We start from the raw sequence: 15,456 nt of genomic DNA on the forward strand, positions 1-15,456 counted from the left end.
GGGGGGGGGGGAGGGGAGGGGGGGGAGGAGAGGGGGGGGAGGGGGAGGGGGGGGGGAGGGGGAGGGGAGGGGGGGAGGGGAGGGGGGGAGGGGAGGGGGGGGGGGGAGGGGAGGGGGGGGGAGGGGAGGGGGGAGGAGGGGGGATGGGAGAGGGGGAGGAGAGGGGGAGGGGGAGGTCCGCAGCGCCCTCCATCGGCATTATCGCTCCCTGACCCTGTGTGACACGGCGCATGCGCGGCCATCGGAGCTGCGGCGGAGAGAGAGGAGTGAGTGCGCAGGCGCGGGTAAGATGGCGGATGACAAGGTCAGTGCGGTGGGCGATGGGGAGAAGCGCGGGGGGCGGGGGGCGGGGGGCTCCGGTGGGCCGGAAAACGCCGGCCAGCCCTCGGAGGGGAGGGAGGTTCCGGGAGCATCTGCGGTTTAAGCGAGGCCGGGGTGAAAGTCCGGTCCCCGGGTGGGGCCGCGCGGTAACCCGAGGCCCTTCATTTAAAACCCCCCCAACACATCAGTGGATAAAATTTACACTAAATCCGATATAAATGGAGCGAATCTGGGCGGCACAGTGACTGCTGACACCGCAGCCGGCCCTGCATCGCCTTCGGGTTTGTGGTTAGGGCTGAGGTTAAGGGTTAGGGGTTAAGGATAGGAGTTAGGAATCATCCTTCGGGGGTTAAGGTTAGGGGTCAGGAATTAGTGTCAGGGGTCACGCCCAATGTCACAATGGACTATTAACACCACAGCCGGCCCTACATTGGGTTTGTGGCTGGGGTCAGTGTTGGGGCATTTGTTAAGGTTAGGGGTTAGCGTTAGGGTTATAGGTTGGTGCTGGGGTTAGAAAGGTGCCAATGTGTTGTCACCAGGCATGCCCCTATGTGTCAGCGCTGATTATTTCTAGTGACCGGTTGAGACCTGACTGCTTCCTGTTCATCTTCTGCCTCACTTGTTTTCTGTTGAGCAGTTTTTAGGTCAGTTCACTCATTAACTCTCTCGGCTATTGGGGTGTTTGTTGGTTCTCATTCCTCCCACACCCCATGTTTTTTTTCTTGCCGTACTGTTTTATTGCTTAAGCTGTTAATTCTGATGCAGGGGTTACACATCCAAAACCTCATGGTGGTCTTTTCCTTTTACACGTACTGACTGACTGACCTCGGCGTTTTCAGATTTGCAGTGTTTTTTCTGTTTTAAAAAAATTTTTTGATCCCTTTTATGTAAGCTGACTTACATTGCACACAGAGAATTACATACAATCTATAGCACAGAAACAGGCCATTCATCCCACCTGGTCCATGCTGGTGTTTATACTTGAGCCTCCTCCCACCCTTCTTCATCTAACTCTATCAGCATATCCTTCTATTCCTTTCTCCCTCATGTTTATCTAGCTTCCCCTTAAATGCATCTATGCTGTTTATCTCAACTACTCCATGTTGGTAGCGAGTTCCACATTCTAACCAGGCTTTGGGTAAAGAAATTTCTCCTGAATTCCGATTGGATTTATTAGTGACTATATTATATTTATGGCCCTGAGTTCTGGAGTCCCCCACAAGTGGAAACATCATCTCTACATCTATCCTATTGAACCCTTTCACAATCTTAAAGACCTCTATCAGATCACCCCTCAGTCTTCTCTTTGAGAGGAAAGAGCCCCAGCTCAACCTATCACGATTGTTTTAACCTCAGTTCTGGTATCATCCTTGTGAATCTTTTTGCACCTTCTCCAGTGCCTCCATATCCTTTTTATAATATGGAGATCAGAACTTTGCACAATACTCCCAAGTGTGGTCTAACCAAGGTTCTACACAAGTTTAACATAACTTCAGCTTTTCAATTTCTGTTCTTCTAGAAATGAACCCCAGTGCTTGGTTTGCTTTTTTAAGGCCTTATTAATCTTTTTTGCTACTTTGTGATTTGTGTATCTGTACCCCTTTGTTCCTCTACCTCATTTAGACTCTTGTTTTCCAAGGATCATGTGGCCTCTTTATTCTTCCTACCAAACTGCACCACCTCACACTTATCCATATTGAAATTCATTTGCCAATCACACGCCCATTTGGGGAGAAAAGTAGGGCATCGCACTTGTGCTTTGCGCCTGTGAACTTTCTTCGCCAATGCTTCCACTTGGGGAGACTGGAACTAGGGGCCATAAATATAAGATAGTCACTAATAAATCCAACAGGGAATTCTTTACTCAGAGTGGTTAGAATGTGGAATCCACTACCACAAGGAGTAGTTGAGGCGAATAGTGTAGATGCATTTAAGGGAAAGCTGGATATGCATGAGGGAGAAAGGAATAGAAGGATATGCTGATAGAGTGAGATGAAATAGGGAGGGAGGAGGCTCGTGTGGAGCATAAACACCGGCATAGACCTGTTGAGCCGAATGGCCTGTTTCTATGCTGTACATTCTATGGAATACTAAGTTTATCAATGTTGTCTTGTATTTTGACACAGTCTTGCTTTGTATTAACTACACCCCCCTCCAATTTGGTGTCATCTGCAAATTTTGAAATTGTACTTTTGATAAATGCAAAGATTTTTATTTCCCTGAAATCCTAGTGACTTCACAGCATATATTGCAAATTCATGAACAAAATGCACATTTCCCAGAACACCAATATGTATTGCACTATCCAGTGAGAATAACATTTTTGTCTAAACAACGTTTGTCAATTATGTGACCAAAATGTTGCCTTACCTGTTGAACTGGATCTGTAATATCACGTTTATTAATAGAAACACGTCAAAGTTGCAACACTGAAACAGGCCATTCGGCCCAACCAGTCCCTGTCGGTGCTTACCCTCCACAAGAGCAAATCATCCTGATCACATTTACCCTCCCTGTTCCCACATCCCTGCAACCCCTTTTCCTTCACCCATCTATCCAATCTAATCTAGAATGTTGATACTGTTCTTGTCTCAACCACAATCCCTGAAAGTGAATCGCACAGCCTCAAAACTCTGTGTAAAGAGGTTTCTCTTGTTCTCTGCACTAAATCTCTTGCATTTAATCTAATATCTATGGCCCCTCAATTACTGGAAACAGTCTGTTTCCATCTACCCTGTCCCATCCTTTGATACACTTCAATCATATCACCTTGTAACCGGCATTCTAACAGAAGAGTCTAAATGGGATAGAGGAGCAGAGGGATCTGGGGGTACAGATACACAAATCACTAAAAGTAGCAACGCAGGTTAATAAGGTCACATAAAAGGTCTCTTTCCGATCACATTGAAACTTTCTTGTTGCAGGATACACTGGGAAAGCTAAAAGATCTCGCACAGCTGAAAGGCCAACTGGAGAATATCCAACGGAGGGTGGAGGAGGAGGTCCAAATGGGACTGCCGAACGTGAGTATCGAAAGGACTAGTTTGTAGCTTCACTGGCTCCGTGTGCACTACCTATACAGAGCAGGAAGGACCTGAAAGAAAGAGCTTGCATTTATATAGCGCCTTTCATCCTCAGGACGTTCCAAAGCGCTTCACAGCCAATGAAGTACTTTTTAAGTGCAGTCACTGTTGTAATGTAGGAAGCACGGCAGCCAATTTTCACGGAACAAGATCCCACAAACTGCAGTGAGATAAATGACCAGATCACCGGTTTTTAGTGATGTTGGTTGAGGGATAAATATTGTCCAGGACACCGGGTCTTCAGTGAGTTGGTTGATCTCAGCCAGGAGGCTCTGTACTTCGGTGGGGCGCAGTACTCTGACACCAGGGATGGGAATAAAATGAGCTCAGGTTCCCACTCCTGACTCTCAGGTTCCCACTCCTGACTCTCAGGTTCCCACTCCTGACTCTCAGGTTCCCACTCCTGACTCTCAGGTTCCCACTCCTGACTCTCAGGTTCCCACTCCTGACTCTCAGGTTCCCACTCCTGACTCTCAGGTTCCCACTCCTGACTCTCAGGTTCCCACTCCTGACTCTCAGGTTCCCACTCCTGACTCTCAGGTTCCCACTCCTGACTCTCAGGTTCCCACTCCTGACTCTCAGGTTCCCACTCCTGACTCTCAGGTTCCCACTCCTGACTCTCAGGTTCCCACTCCTGACTCTCAGGTTCCCACTCCTGACTCTCAGGTTCCCACTCCTGACTCTCAGGTTCCCACTCCTGACTCTCAGGTTCCCACTCCTGACTCTCAGGTTCCCACTCCTGACTCTCAGGTTCCCACTCCTGACTCTCAGGTTCCCACTCCTGACTCTCAGGTTCCCACTCCTGACTCTCAGGTTCCCACTCCTGACTCTCAGGTTCCCACTCCTGACTCTCAGGTTCCCACTCCTGACTCTCAGGTTCCCACTCCTGACTCTCAGGTTCCCACTCCTGACTCTCAGGTTCCCACTCCTGACTCTCAGGTTCCCACTCCTGACTCTCAGGTTCCCACTCCTGACTCTCAGGTTCCCACTCCTGACTCTCAGGTTCCCACTCCTGACTCTCAGGTTCCCACTCCTGACTCTCAGGTTCCCACTCCTGACTCTCAGGTTCCCACTCCTGACTCTCAGGTTCCCACTCCTGACTCTCAGGTTCCCACTCCTGACTCTCAGGTTCCCACTCCTGACTCTCAGGTTCCCACTCCTGACTCTCAGGTTCCCACTCCTGACTCTCAGGTTCCCACTCCTGACTCTCAGGTTCCCACTCCTGACTCTCAGGTTCCCACTCCTGACTCTCAGGTTCCCACTCCTGACTCTCAGGTTCCCACTCCTGACTCTCAGGTTCCCACTCCTGACTCTCAGGTTCCCACTCCTGACTCTCAGGTTACTCCCACTGAGAAGTAAATGCACGTGGACTACAGCGGGCTGGTACTGAGATCCTTCTGCAGTTGAATAGCACGCCAACGTTCACTCCCTGCACTTGCACATGAAGAGTCAGAAAAGAATCAGAAAGACTAATGTAGTGTTGGCCTTCATCTCAAAGGGGGCTGGAATACAAAGGGGTGGAAATTATGTTTACAGCTGTACAGAGCTCTGGTGAGACCCCATCTGGAGATACTGCATTCAGTTCTGGGCACCGCACCTCAGGAAGCATATATTGGCCTTGGAGGGGGTGCAGCTCAGATTCACCAGAATGATACCGGGACTAAAAGGGTTAAATTACGAGGACAGGTTGCATAGACCAGGCTTGTATTCCCTTGAGTATAGAAAATTAAGGGGTGATCTAATTGAGGTGTTTAAGATGATTAAAGAATTTGATAGGGCAGATAGAGAGAAACTATTTCTTCTGGTGGGGGGAGTCCAGAACAAGGGGGCAGAACCTTAAAATTAGAGCCAGGCCGTTCAGGGGTGATGTCAGGAAGCACTTCTTCACACAAAGGGGAGTGGAAATCTGGAACTCTCTCCCCGCAAAAAGCTGTTGAGGCTGGGGGTCAATTGAAAATTTCAAAACTAAGATTGATAGATTTTTGTCAGGTAAGGGTATTAAGGGTTACGGAACCAAGGCGGGTAGATGGAGTTAAGATACAGATCTGCCACGATCTAATTGAATGGTGGAGGAGGCTCAAGGGGCTGAATGGCCTCCTCCTGTTTCTAACGTTCCTATTAATCTTGACTGTAAGTTTACGAAGGGTGAAAGGTGGGAGGCCAGCCAGGAGAACATTGGAATATTTGAGTCTAGAGGTATCAGGGTGAGGGTTCCAGCAGCCTGAGGCAGAGGCGGGGACGGGCGATGTGTTACGGAGGTGGAAATAGGTGGTCTTGGTGATAGAGCGGACGTGGGGTCGGAAGCTCGGGGTCAAACATAACACCAGATATCAGCAAACCTGATGAATTTGCTCTCGTCCCAGAATGGCACCCTGTTGAGTTCGCCGTTCCTGAAGGGGTTCCTGGCAGGATACGTGGTGGCGAAGCTGCGCTCGTCGGCCGTTCTGGGCGTGCTGGTGGGGACAGCAGCCGGGATCTACGCAGCCCAGAACTTCGACGTTCCCAACGTAGAAAACACCATCAAGGACTACCTGAGCTCCTTGAAGAAAGGACCAAAATAAGGAGCATCTCCCATCCCTGTCGCCGCAGCTTGGGGCCAGTTGGCTCTCTCTCTCTCTCTCTCTCTCTCCCTCCTAGTGCCCGAGGGGACTGCAGGGGAAACGATCGGACGGGAGCTTGGGGTGATACTGACCTCCGATATGGCTGGTGTCACAACACGCTGAAGCTTGAAGCTTTCAATGAATCTTGACTGAAATACAGGTGCCACCGAATCACGATTGTCTTCCTGCTTTTCTGTCTTCTCCCCCACCGCCACCTTTCCTGCCTTGCATCTCAGCCGCCTAAATTTTTTGAATTCCGTCAATGATTACTTCTTTCGAGTAAATGAATTAAGTTTCGATGAGACACATTTTTTTTTTAAAAAATGAACGCGCCGACAGATTCTGGCACTTTCGGCTTGCCGCCTGCGAAGGGGCGAATGAGGGGCAGGTTCCGCTGGGCGTTTGCGCTGCTGCTTGCTGTGCTGGTGTACGGCTCGCACGCTCCCTTGATTGCCCTGTGCAAGGTGAGCGGGAAGGTCCCCTTCAGCTCCTCCTCCGTCGTGGTCCTGGTGGAGCTGACGAAACTCTCCGCCTCGACCGCGCTGCTCCTGGCCCGAGACCGCGGCTCGCTGGGCTCTGCCTCCCTCCGCGCTGCCCTCCCCTTCGCCCTCCCCGCGGCCCTTTACGCCGCCAACAACAACCTGGTGGTCCACATGCAGCGGCACATGGACCCCGTCACCTTTCAGGTGCTCAGCAACCTCAAGATCGTCGCCACCGCCGCCTTCCACAGCCTCCTCCTGCGCCAGAGGCTGTCTCCGCGCAGGTGGCTGGCCCTCCTGCTGCTGACGGCGGCTGGGGCTTGCCAGGCCGGCGGTGGCCTCGGCGGGGAGGGGGAGGACACCCGCCCGTACCTCACGCCGCTGGGCGCGGTCGCCGTGGCTGCCTACTGCTCGATCTCCGGCCTCTCCGCCGTGTGCACAGAGCGGGCGCTGAAATCCCAGCCGCTGCCCCTCAGTCTGCAGAACCTGTTCCTGTACGCGGTCGGCCTGGCCATCAATTCCGCCGCCCACCTGGCCAGCTCCCCCGCCGGCGGTTTCTTCGAGGGCTACTCGGCCTGGGTGGGCGTCATTGTCGCCACCCAGGCCCTGAACGGGCTGCTGATGTCGGCTGTCATGAAATACGACAGCAGCATCACCCGGCTCTTTCTCATCTCCTGCTCCATGCTGGTTAACGCCGCCCTCTCCGTCCTTCTGTTCCAGCTCCAGCTCACACCGCTATTTTTCGTAGCGGTCGGGCTGATCTGCGTAGCTATTCATCTTTACTATCGAGTTCGGTAATATTGACTTAATAGGTTCGTACTTTTTTTTTGCGCTCCCAATTTTTTTATCACAGAAAAATATCTTTTCTTTTAGATTTTCTGACTTCTGACCTTAGCCAGCTCCAGTCTACCTCACTGTCGGGGCCCTCTGTTAATGTCGCTGACTCGAGAGGGGGAAAGAATATCAGGGCAGTCGCCTACTGGAATTGGGTCAATAACGTCTTAACCTGATTATGGGAAATACCTCGGGTCACCTTGAAACACAACCTGTCGAATAGCTGCACTGTTAAGTATTGACGTTATTCTTCCCGTTCTAACTGCTGTGACCTGGTCCACTGTTTCTCACTTTGCCTCGTCTCCTCTCCCACTCTTCACCGGGGGTTGCCAACCCTCCTGGATTGCCCTGGAGTCTCCAGGAATTAAAAGATTAATCTCCAGGACATTACTGCCAGCAAAAACCCGGGAGAAAAAGCATAGGGACCGTTAAAAAAAAAGTAATCTTTTTTCCCTCGTCATTTTCTTTGAACAATTTAGTTTATTAAGTTATAAAAATAGTCAAGAATCATCCAATCGGGTAGCAAAGAGTCTGTTCGCTCACCAATGAGCGTGGGAAGGCGGGGCTTCGTGAGGATGGACATGCCGAGCGACCAATCGTGGGGGCCGGGGCAGTGAGCGAGAGAGAGGGAGGTCATGTGATGAAACATCCAGGGTAAAGTCCAACCAGAGTTGGTAACCCCTATTTCCCACTGGTGATGTCCAGCAATCTGGGCCTTGGTCTGTCACCTAGATCTTTCAGTAATAGTTGGGGGGAGGAGGAGAAATAGTTTAAGGACCTTGCGCATTTTCTTTGCTACTTTGGCAATGTCAGGTCAGATGGAAGTAACCACAGAGCGGTGAGTTAAAAAGGGAGGGGAAATCTAGGGTTAGTACTTTTTGCTCACTCTTGTCTCCCCACTTCCCTCCTCCCAGTTTGTACTGAAAAATAGCCTGTGGCTTTTTAAAAATTTCCCGACCTCTGATCCTGGCCAACTCCAGTCTCCCTCGCTCCTCTGTTAATGTCACTGACGTAAAACGTCCTGAAGCCGTCTTTTCCAGTGCAGTGGGGGCTGTGCGACTCCGAGATTCCTTTAAAGAGAATCCAGAGCCGCCCCCCCCCCGGCCCAAAAAGAAAATCCCAGGAAGCCATAATACCAGTTGGGTTGCCGCAGAGTCAGAAAATTGAAGAATGGGGACACTTGATCAAAACTCCCTGAACTTTCCTTCTGTCTTTTTAATAATTAGCTGCTTCAGTATTTTTTTAAAATCAATCCTTCTAGGAACAGGAGTAGGCCATTCAGCTCCTCGAGCCTGCTCCAACTCCATTTACCCGCCTTTGCTCCATAATCCCTTGTCCCTTACCTAACAAAAATCGATCGATCTCAGTCTTGAAAGCTCCAATAGACCCCCAGCATCCACAGTCTTTAGCGGGGAGAGAGAGAGTTCCAGGTTTCCACTCCCCTTTGTGTGGAAAAAGTGCCTCCTGATTTCCCTCCTAACTGGCCTGGCTCTTCCTTCTTGCCACGTTCAGCTGAAAGAACGAACTTGCATTTCTACAGCGCCTTTCACTGCCTCAGGACGTCCCAAATCGCTTTACAGACAATGAAGTACTTTTGAAGTGTAGTCACTGCTGCAATGTAGGAAACACGGCAGCCAATTTGCGCACAGCAAGCTCCCACAAACAGCAATGTGATAATGACCAGGTAATCTGTTTGTGTTGTTGGTTGAGGGATAGATATTGGCCAGGACACCAGGGAGAACTCCCCTGCTCTTGCAAAGCTAGAATTGTACAGTAGGCAAGTTAGTATCTGGAAGAGGAAAGGCAACTTAACGTTTTGAGCATGACTTTTCGTCAGAATGGGTTCAAGTTGACCTTAATGTCAAGAAACCTCATGCACCCTATACATTTAAAGCAGTGTTACTACTTGACCTGTACTTGATTTGATCCATTCCTCCTCCCATCTTTATTCTGCTACTTTCTAACTTCCCCTTTAAGAAATGACTCCCTGTTAGGGTGCAGTTCCATTGGCATCAATCATCTTCCGACACCTAGTCCAAGTGCAGCCTGCCGTTCAACCGTAGGTGGCATCACGGTGAAACCTGATCTGATCCCGGTATCCTCCGATGCTTCCTGGACAGTGACCAGGAGTCGGAATGCCCTTTTCCGTCCCACCTCTCAGCCCCACGAAATCCAAGAGCACTGAGGCCCACTGTAGAACTCCTCCCGTCGAGATCAGCAAACTCAGTGTAGACCGGGGGTGGGGGGGTTGATTCAAGGGCCCTCCTGGTCTTATATGCTCAGCTTCGGCCCTCCCCTTGTTAACCATGGTGTTGCCCAGTTAAGCTTCTGGTCAATTGTGGCTCCCCCCCCACCCCTCCGAGACTTGGCGATAGTGATGCTGTTGAAAGGTCAGAGGGTTGTGGGGTGGGCTTTCTCTTGCTGATTGTCATTGTCACCTCTCACCTGCCCAATTTTAGTCCTGATGAAGGGCCTTGCCAGAAACAATGGCCCACGCTTCCTGGCCCAATCCCATCGGCTTTTCCGGCAGATCTAGGATGGACAGGCCGGAAGTGTGCCCACGGCCGCCTGTTTTCCGGGGAGAGGGGCAATCCTGACAGGCCCCAAAATTGCCGGCTTACAAACGAGGGAAGACCGGATGTTGTTCGAAGGGGGGGGGGGGGGGACGTCTCGGTTCCAATTCAGAAGAGGGGCCTTTGCCGGCGTTGCCATCAACAGCTTCCCCCACCCCATCCCTCCACGCGCTGCCTGCCTCTTCCCACCGCTGCTGGATACCAGGGCACGGTTCCAGCCCGGACCATCGTGCCTAGCAGGCGGAGGCCGTAGAGCCCACCTCTTATGTGGCGATGACCCCGAGGTCAGGAGGGCATTGCTGGAGCAGGCAGGAGTGCGAACCTGCCTGCCTTACTTCTGCCAAAATTTGTGATGCTCCCCGCGGTCGATTGGCCTACCGACACTAAAGCCTACCCATGATGAATGGCCACTGGATCAGGGTGAAGCGCTCCCTATTGTGATTTCCCATTTCCCACACCATCCATCCAGTGGCCCCTCTGATATCAGATTGCCAGAGGGTTGCACCCACCCATGAATCCGTACCCTAGCAAGAGTTTCCCTTCAAGGTGAAAGGGAAGAAAATTGGCAGAAAAAAAAGTCTTTCTCTTTTATTTTAAGTTGCTGACTGATTTGGGCATTTCCAGCAGTTTTTTTTTATTACCAAGAGATTATTCCAAGGCACTGCCCCTCGCTGTGTAAACGTGGTTGGGCCACCCTGGCCACAGACATCGAGTTACGCTCGATGACACTACAAATGTTACGTGCATCTGGAGTGATCTCGCTAAGTTTACATATTATAGATAAATTTAATTAAAAATTCCTTAACCCATCGTGTATTTTTTTTTTTGCAGTGACGCAATATAACCATTTAAAAGTATGCAAATTATGTAAACTTAAGAATGTCGCATCGTATCAGCAAGCATTGGAATGTAGAGGAAGTATTTATATGACTTTTCTTAAAAGAAAAGCATTTTTAAAAGCTGTTTCAATACTCAGGGTTAAATGCCTGCTTCAAACTTTTAAAGGCTGCTTTAACCCTTTAAAGTCTGCTGCAGCAGCTGCTTTAACCCTTTAAAGTCTGCTGCAGCAGCGGCTGCTTCGTGTACCAAAAACATAATGTACGTGCATCAATGCATGCCCAATACCTAATTTTCTCATTCTCAGACTGGAATTTATAATAGTAAGGAAACTGCCAAGGTATCACGGTGGAGACACTGTGTGGTGCGACGGGTTTAGACACTAGCCTTTCACGTCGGGGGGGACCCCTGTTCAAATGCAGTTCCCGTCACCGGGGACCAAGAGTCTCCTCTTGTCTTATCGGCTGCAGGAATTCCGCATCTAAGCAGTTTCCAAACCATCTCCTCGAGGCCGTGAGCTCACCGCCAAAATGGCAGAGTTGCTCTCGGATCCCAGGTATCTGTGGGAAATGGCGGGGAGATTTCACATCGCTGCTCCCCTGAGGTTGTGGCGGGGCAGAGGGAGCTTTAGTCCCGTGTCTAACCCCGCTGCACCTGACTTGGGAATAACGGGCGCCCAAAGTGAAAAACGTTCCATTTCCCAGCTCTAGACATCCCGTGCCTTTACAGAATTCACCAATAAAAAAGAAATACAAGGGTAGTTTATTATTTTTTTTAAATGTTCAGTATTTATTATTTTGTATAAATTTCTTGGTTACCAGTTGCAGATTTTTAATAAACTTTGCACATGTTTTAATTTTTAAAGAAAAAAAGTTATAAGAACTGGAGTTTGCAGTTCCTATTGTCGGATTCTGAATTGGGGAACATGTTGTGATTAATGCTGAGAGATTCTAACTTAATGAGTGAAGACAGAAGTGCTAAAGTTTTGTTGAGAATCACAGCCTTGAGCAGAGTCTTGCTCGAACGTCACACTCAGAGATCCACTTTAAATTACTCTCTTTTTTTTCAATACGATAAACTCCTGTCCGTCAGCTCAGCAATGACAATGGAGCCAAATGAATTCACTCCATGGTTGGTTCTTTTTATAACTTCATCTCCCTCTCTCGTCTGAATTCCCAGCTCTGGGAACGTCCCAAAGATGCAAACGATGCCCAAAGATTGGTGGAGCAGCAGGTCTTTTGAGGGCTGTAAATGAGAGGGGAGGTGAGCTGGAACCAGGACCCCGGGCTGGAACCAGTCCCCTTGGCCTTAACTGAGTGTCTTAAAACAGACCAGAATATTATATAACGTCTGGTTTCATCGTCAAGCCAAATGGTTTGGGTGCAGAAAGTGTTCCTCGTTAATCAATGCCTATGTATTTTTTTATTTCTCTAATTAGCTTCAGCACCTAATATATTTGATTTTTAAAAAAAAAACTCTTGTGAACAGTCTCTGGTTTCTTCAGCTGTATGTTAACATCATATGCGATGCTGGCCCGGAATTTCCTGAAAACTTGCAGCGATATAACGGCGTAATGCCGATTTAAAGGTTGAGGAAATTTGGGTGTAAGTGACTTACGCCCGGTTTTATGCTGCACCCGAATTTCCTCGATTATTTAAAGCCGATTACACAAAACCTACCGCCAAAACTCTCCGCTGCTAATTAACATAGCTCCTTCCCCATTTCACATGCAGCTCACGCTAATGTCCTGAATTTATGCCAATTCTGAACAGGCTGTAAATTTACGCCTAAAAATTTTAGGTGCAACAGGACACAAAAGTCATATTTCTGGTGTTTAATGACTTTTTAAAAATTTCCCTTCACAGACCTATAGTATATTTTCTGGACCTTTGATTGCACCTTTATGGCATCAGAATGAGTTGCAATAAAAATTGAAAATCTTCCCACAATTGGATATTCTTAAACATGCTGTGCCTGATGTGCATAAATTGGTGGCTTCAAACTTTTAATTTTCACGCATAAAGAGGGACTTAAAAGAAAGAATATCATGAAAGTCCGACAATTTCCTCGGACCCTGATTGTTTACACTGATTTGCGTTTGTTTACATGTTTCGGCTTATGCTAATGAGGTGCTCAGGAAATTTCGCCGTAATCTGCTGTCTGGAAGATTGATGTAAATTTCGGTGTTACCCGCCGGTTACACCGTTACAGGAAATTCTGGGCCGTTCAGTGAATGTTTTACCAGGTTTGGGACTGAAATCTGTAGGATCTCTGATTTATAAACACCACCGCTCCTCTTCACCATCTTATTCACAGGGACTACCCGATCACACGCTAGAAATCTGCCAGGACAAACTACTCTGGGCCCAGCAACCAGCTATTGGGAATCTGGGTGCCGTTTTGGCCGGTTATTTTAAGTTTGCAAATTTAAAAAAAAATAAACTGGAAGAGCAAAACAGACTCGACTGCTTTGCTGTGTATTTCCAAACATATTTTTTTGTATTAAGGTTGCCAGTGGCACTGGAGCCAAATCTCTAAGGAAAATGCATTGGGCTGTTTTATATTTTTAACAAGAAATGTAGCTGAAGATTCTGGAAGTGTCTTTGCTATCTGTTACAAGTACATGTATATATATCACTATGATAAGTTATGTTATATAAAGTAAAGATATTTTATAAAGCTATTTCTCAGACTGTTTCAATGTTATTTACATAGCGATTTCCAAACTGAACTGTGTCGGGAGGTAATCCCAAGCTGATCCACTCTACGTATTTGAAGGCAGTGAAAGGCTGGTGGATTTGATAATGTACTGGGAAGGCAGTTAAAACTGTAGATCCCTGGGCTTTGGGTGGTTGAATTAAGTTTCTTTCTCCTCCCTTCCCCCCCCCCTTATCCTACCCCCAACTCTTGTTGAAGGCACTAGATATTGCTGGGATTAGGAATTTAGGAACGGGATTGGAGGAGGGCCAATTTCACTGGGTTGAGAACGGATCTGGCCCGGGTAAATTGGAATCAAAGATTGGCAGGCTAAACTGTAATCGAACAATGGGCGGCCTTTAAAGAGGAGATGGCCCGGGTACAGTCTGGGTACATTCCCACCAGGGGCAAAGGTACGGCAGCCAAAGCCAGAACTCCCTGGATGACGAAAGAGATAGAGAGTAAGATGAAACAGAAAAAGGGTGTGTGACATGTCAGGTTGATAATACAAGTGTGAACCAGGCTGAATATAGAAAGCACAGAGGAGAAGTGAAAAAGGAAATAAGAGGGGCAAAGAGAGAGTATGAGAATAGACTGGCGGCCAACATAAAAGGGAATCCAAAAGTCTTCTATAGGCATATAAACAGTAAACGGGTAGTAAGGGGAGGGATGGGGCCGATTAGGGACCATAAAGGAGATCTACTCTTGGAGGCAGAGGGCATGGCTGAGGTACTAAATGAATACTTTTCATCTGTCTTTACCAAGGAAGAAGATGCTGCCAAAGTCACAGTAAAAGAGGAGGTAGTTGAGATACAGGATGGGCTAAAAAATGATAAAGAGGAGGTACTAGAAAGGCTGGCTGTACTTAAAGTAGATAAGTCACTTGGTCCGGATGAGATGCATCCTAGGTTGCTGAGGGAAGTAAGGCTGGAAATTGCAGAGGTGCTGGTCATAATCTTCCAATCCTCCTTAGGTGGTGCCAGAGAACTGGAGAATTGCAAATGTTACACCCTTGTTCAAAAAAGGGTGTAAGGATAAACCCAGCAACTACAGGCCAGTCAGTTTAACCTTGGTGGTGAGGAAGCTTTTAGAAATGATAATCCAGGACAAAATTAATAGTCACTTGGACAAGTGTGGATTAATAAAGGAAAGCCAGCACGGATTTGTTAAAGGCAAATCGTGTTTAACTAATTTGATTGAGTTTTTCGATGAACTAACAAGAGGGTTGATGAGGGCAATGCGGTTGATGATGTGTATATGGACTTTCAAAAGGTGTTTGATAAAGTGCCACATGATAGGCTTGACATCAAGATTGAAGCCCATGGAATAAAAGGGGCAGTGGCAGCATGGACACAAAATTGGCGAAGTGACAGGAAACAGAGTAGTGGTGAATGGATGTTTTTCAGACTGGAGGGAGGTGTACAGTGGTGTTCCCCAGGGGTCGGTACTAGGACCACTGCTTTTTTTTAAATATATATTAATGACTTGGACTTGGGTGTACAGGGCACAATTTCAAAATTTGCAGATGACACAAAACTTGTAAGTGAAGTAAATAGTGAGGAGGATAGTGATAGACTTCAAGAGGATATAGACAGTCTGGTGGAATGGGCGGACACGTGGCAATTTAACACAGAGAAGTACAAAGTGATACATTTTGGCAGGAAGAATGAGAGGCAATATAAACTAAATGGTACAATTCTAAAGGGGGTGCAGGAACAGAGGGGTCTGGGGGTATATGTGCACAAATCTTTGAAGATGGCAGGACAGGTTGAGGGCTTTATAAATAGAAGCATAGAGTACAAAAGCAAGGAAGTTATGTTGAACCTTTATAAAACACTGGTTTGGCCACAACTGGAGTGTTGTGTCCAATTCTGGGCACCACACTTTAGGAAGGATGTGAAGGCCTTAGAGAGGGTGCAGAATAGATTTACTGGAATGATTCCAGGGATGAGGGACTTCAGTTACGGGGATAGACTGGAGACGTTGGGGTTGTTCTCCTTACAGCAGAGAAAGTTAAGAGGAGATTTGATAA

The 15,456-nt window shown here is 48.1% G+C and overlaps 2 protein-coding genes across 3 annotated transcripts; both read left to right on the top strand.

The window, feature by feature from the left end:
* Window positions 1-241: 241 nt before the first annotated feature.
* Window positions 242-13,410, top strand: LOC137332291 (uncharacterized protein LOC101885612 homolog). 2 transcript variants are annotated; one of them, XR_010965621.1, is made up of 4 exons: window positions 242-304; window positions 3,246-3,344; window positions 5,768-6,164; window positions 7,357-13,410. XR_010965621.1 is itself a non-coding variant. In XM_067996000.1 (3 exons), exons 1-3 carry the CDS (start codon window positions 290-292, stop codon window positions 5,963-5,965), a joined length of 312 nt encoding a protein of 103 aa, XP_067852101.1. In that variant the 5' UTR covers window positions 242-289; the 3' UTR covers window positions 5,966-6,301. The 2 variants fall into 2 exon arrangements, 1 of the variants encoding a protein (XP_067852101.1); XM_067996000.1 differs by lacking the exon at window positions 7,357-13,410 and having other exon boundaries at window positions 5,768-6,301.
* Window positions 6,310-13,410, top strand: slc35a4 (solute carrier family 35 member A4). Its single transcript, XM_067995999.1, has one exon. The coding sequence runs from the start codon at window positions 6,328-6,330 to the stop codon at window positions 7,279-7,281; it is 954 nt and encodes a 317-aa protein (XP_067852100.1). The 5' UTR covers window positions 6,310-6,327; the 3' UTR covers window positions 7,282-13,410.
* Window positions 13,411-15,456: the final 2,046 nt, after the last annotated feature.

The sequence above is a fragment of the Heptranchias perlo genome, chromosome 14, assembly GCF_035084215.1.
Source record: "Heptranchias perlo isolate sHepPer1 chromosome 14, sHepPer1.hap1, whole genome shotgun sequence".
In the NCBI taxonomy this organism is placed as follows: Eukaryota; Metazoa; Chordata; class Chondrichthyes; order Hexanchiformes; family Hexanchidae; genus Heptranchias; species Heptranchias perlo.

Excerpts from the sequence above, each read along its gene's own strand:
- LOC137332291 (XM_067996000.1), top strand. Across the intron at positions 3,345-5,767 it reads TCCAAATGGGACTGCCGAAC|AATGGCACCCTGTTGAGTTC; the intron begins GTGAGTATCGAA and ends CTCTCGTCCCAG.
- slc35a4 (XM_067995999.1), top strand. The coding sequence starts at position 6,328 with ATGAACGCGCCGACAGATTCTGGCACTTTCGGCTTGCCGCCTGCGAAG.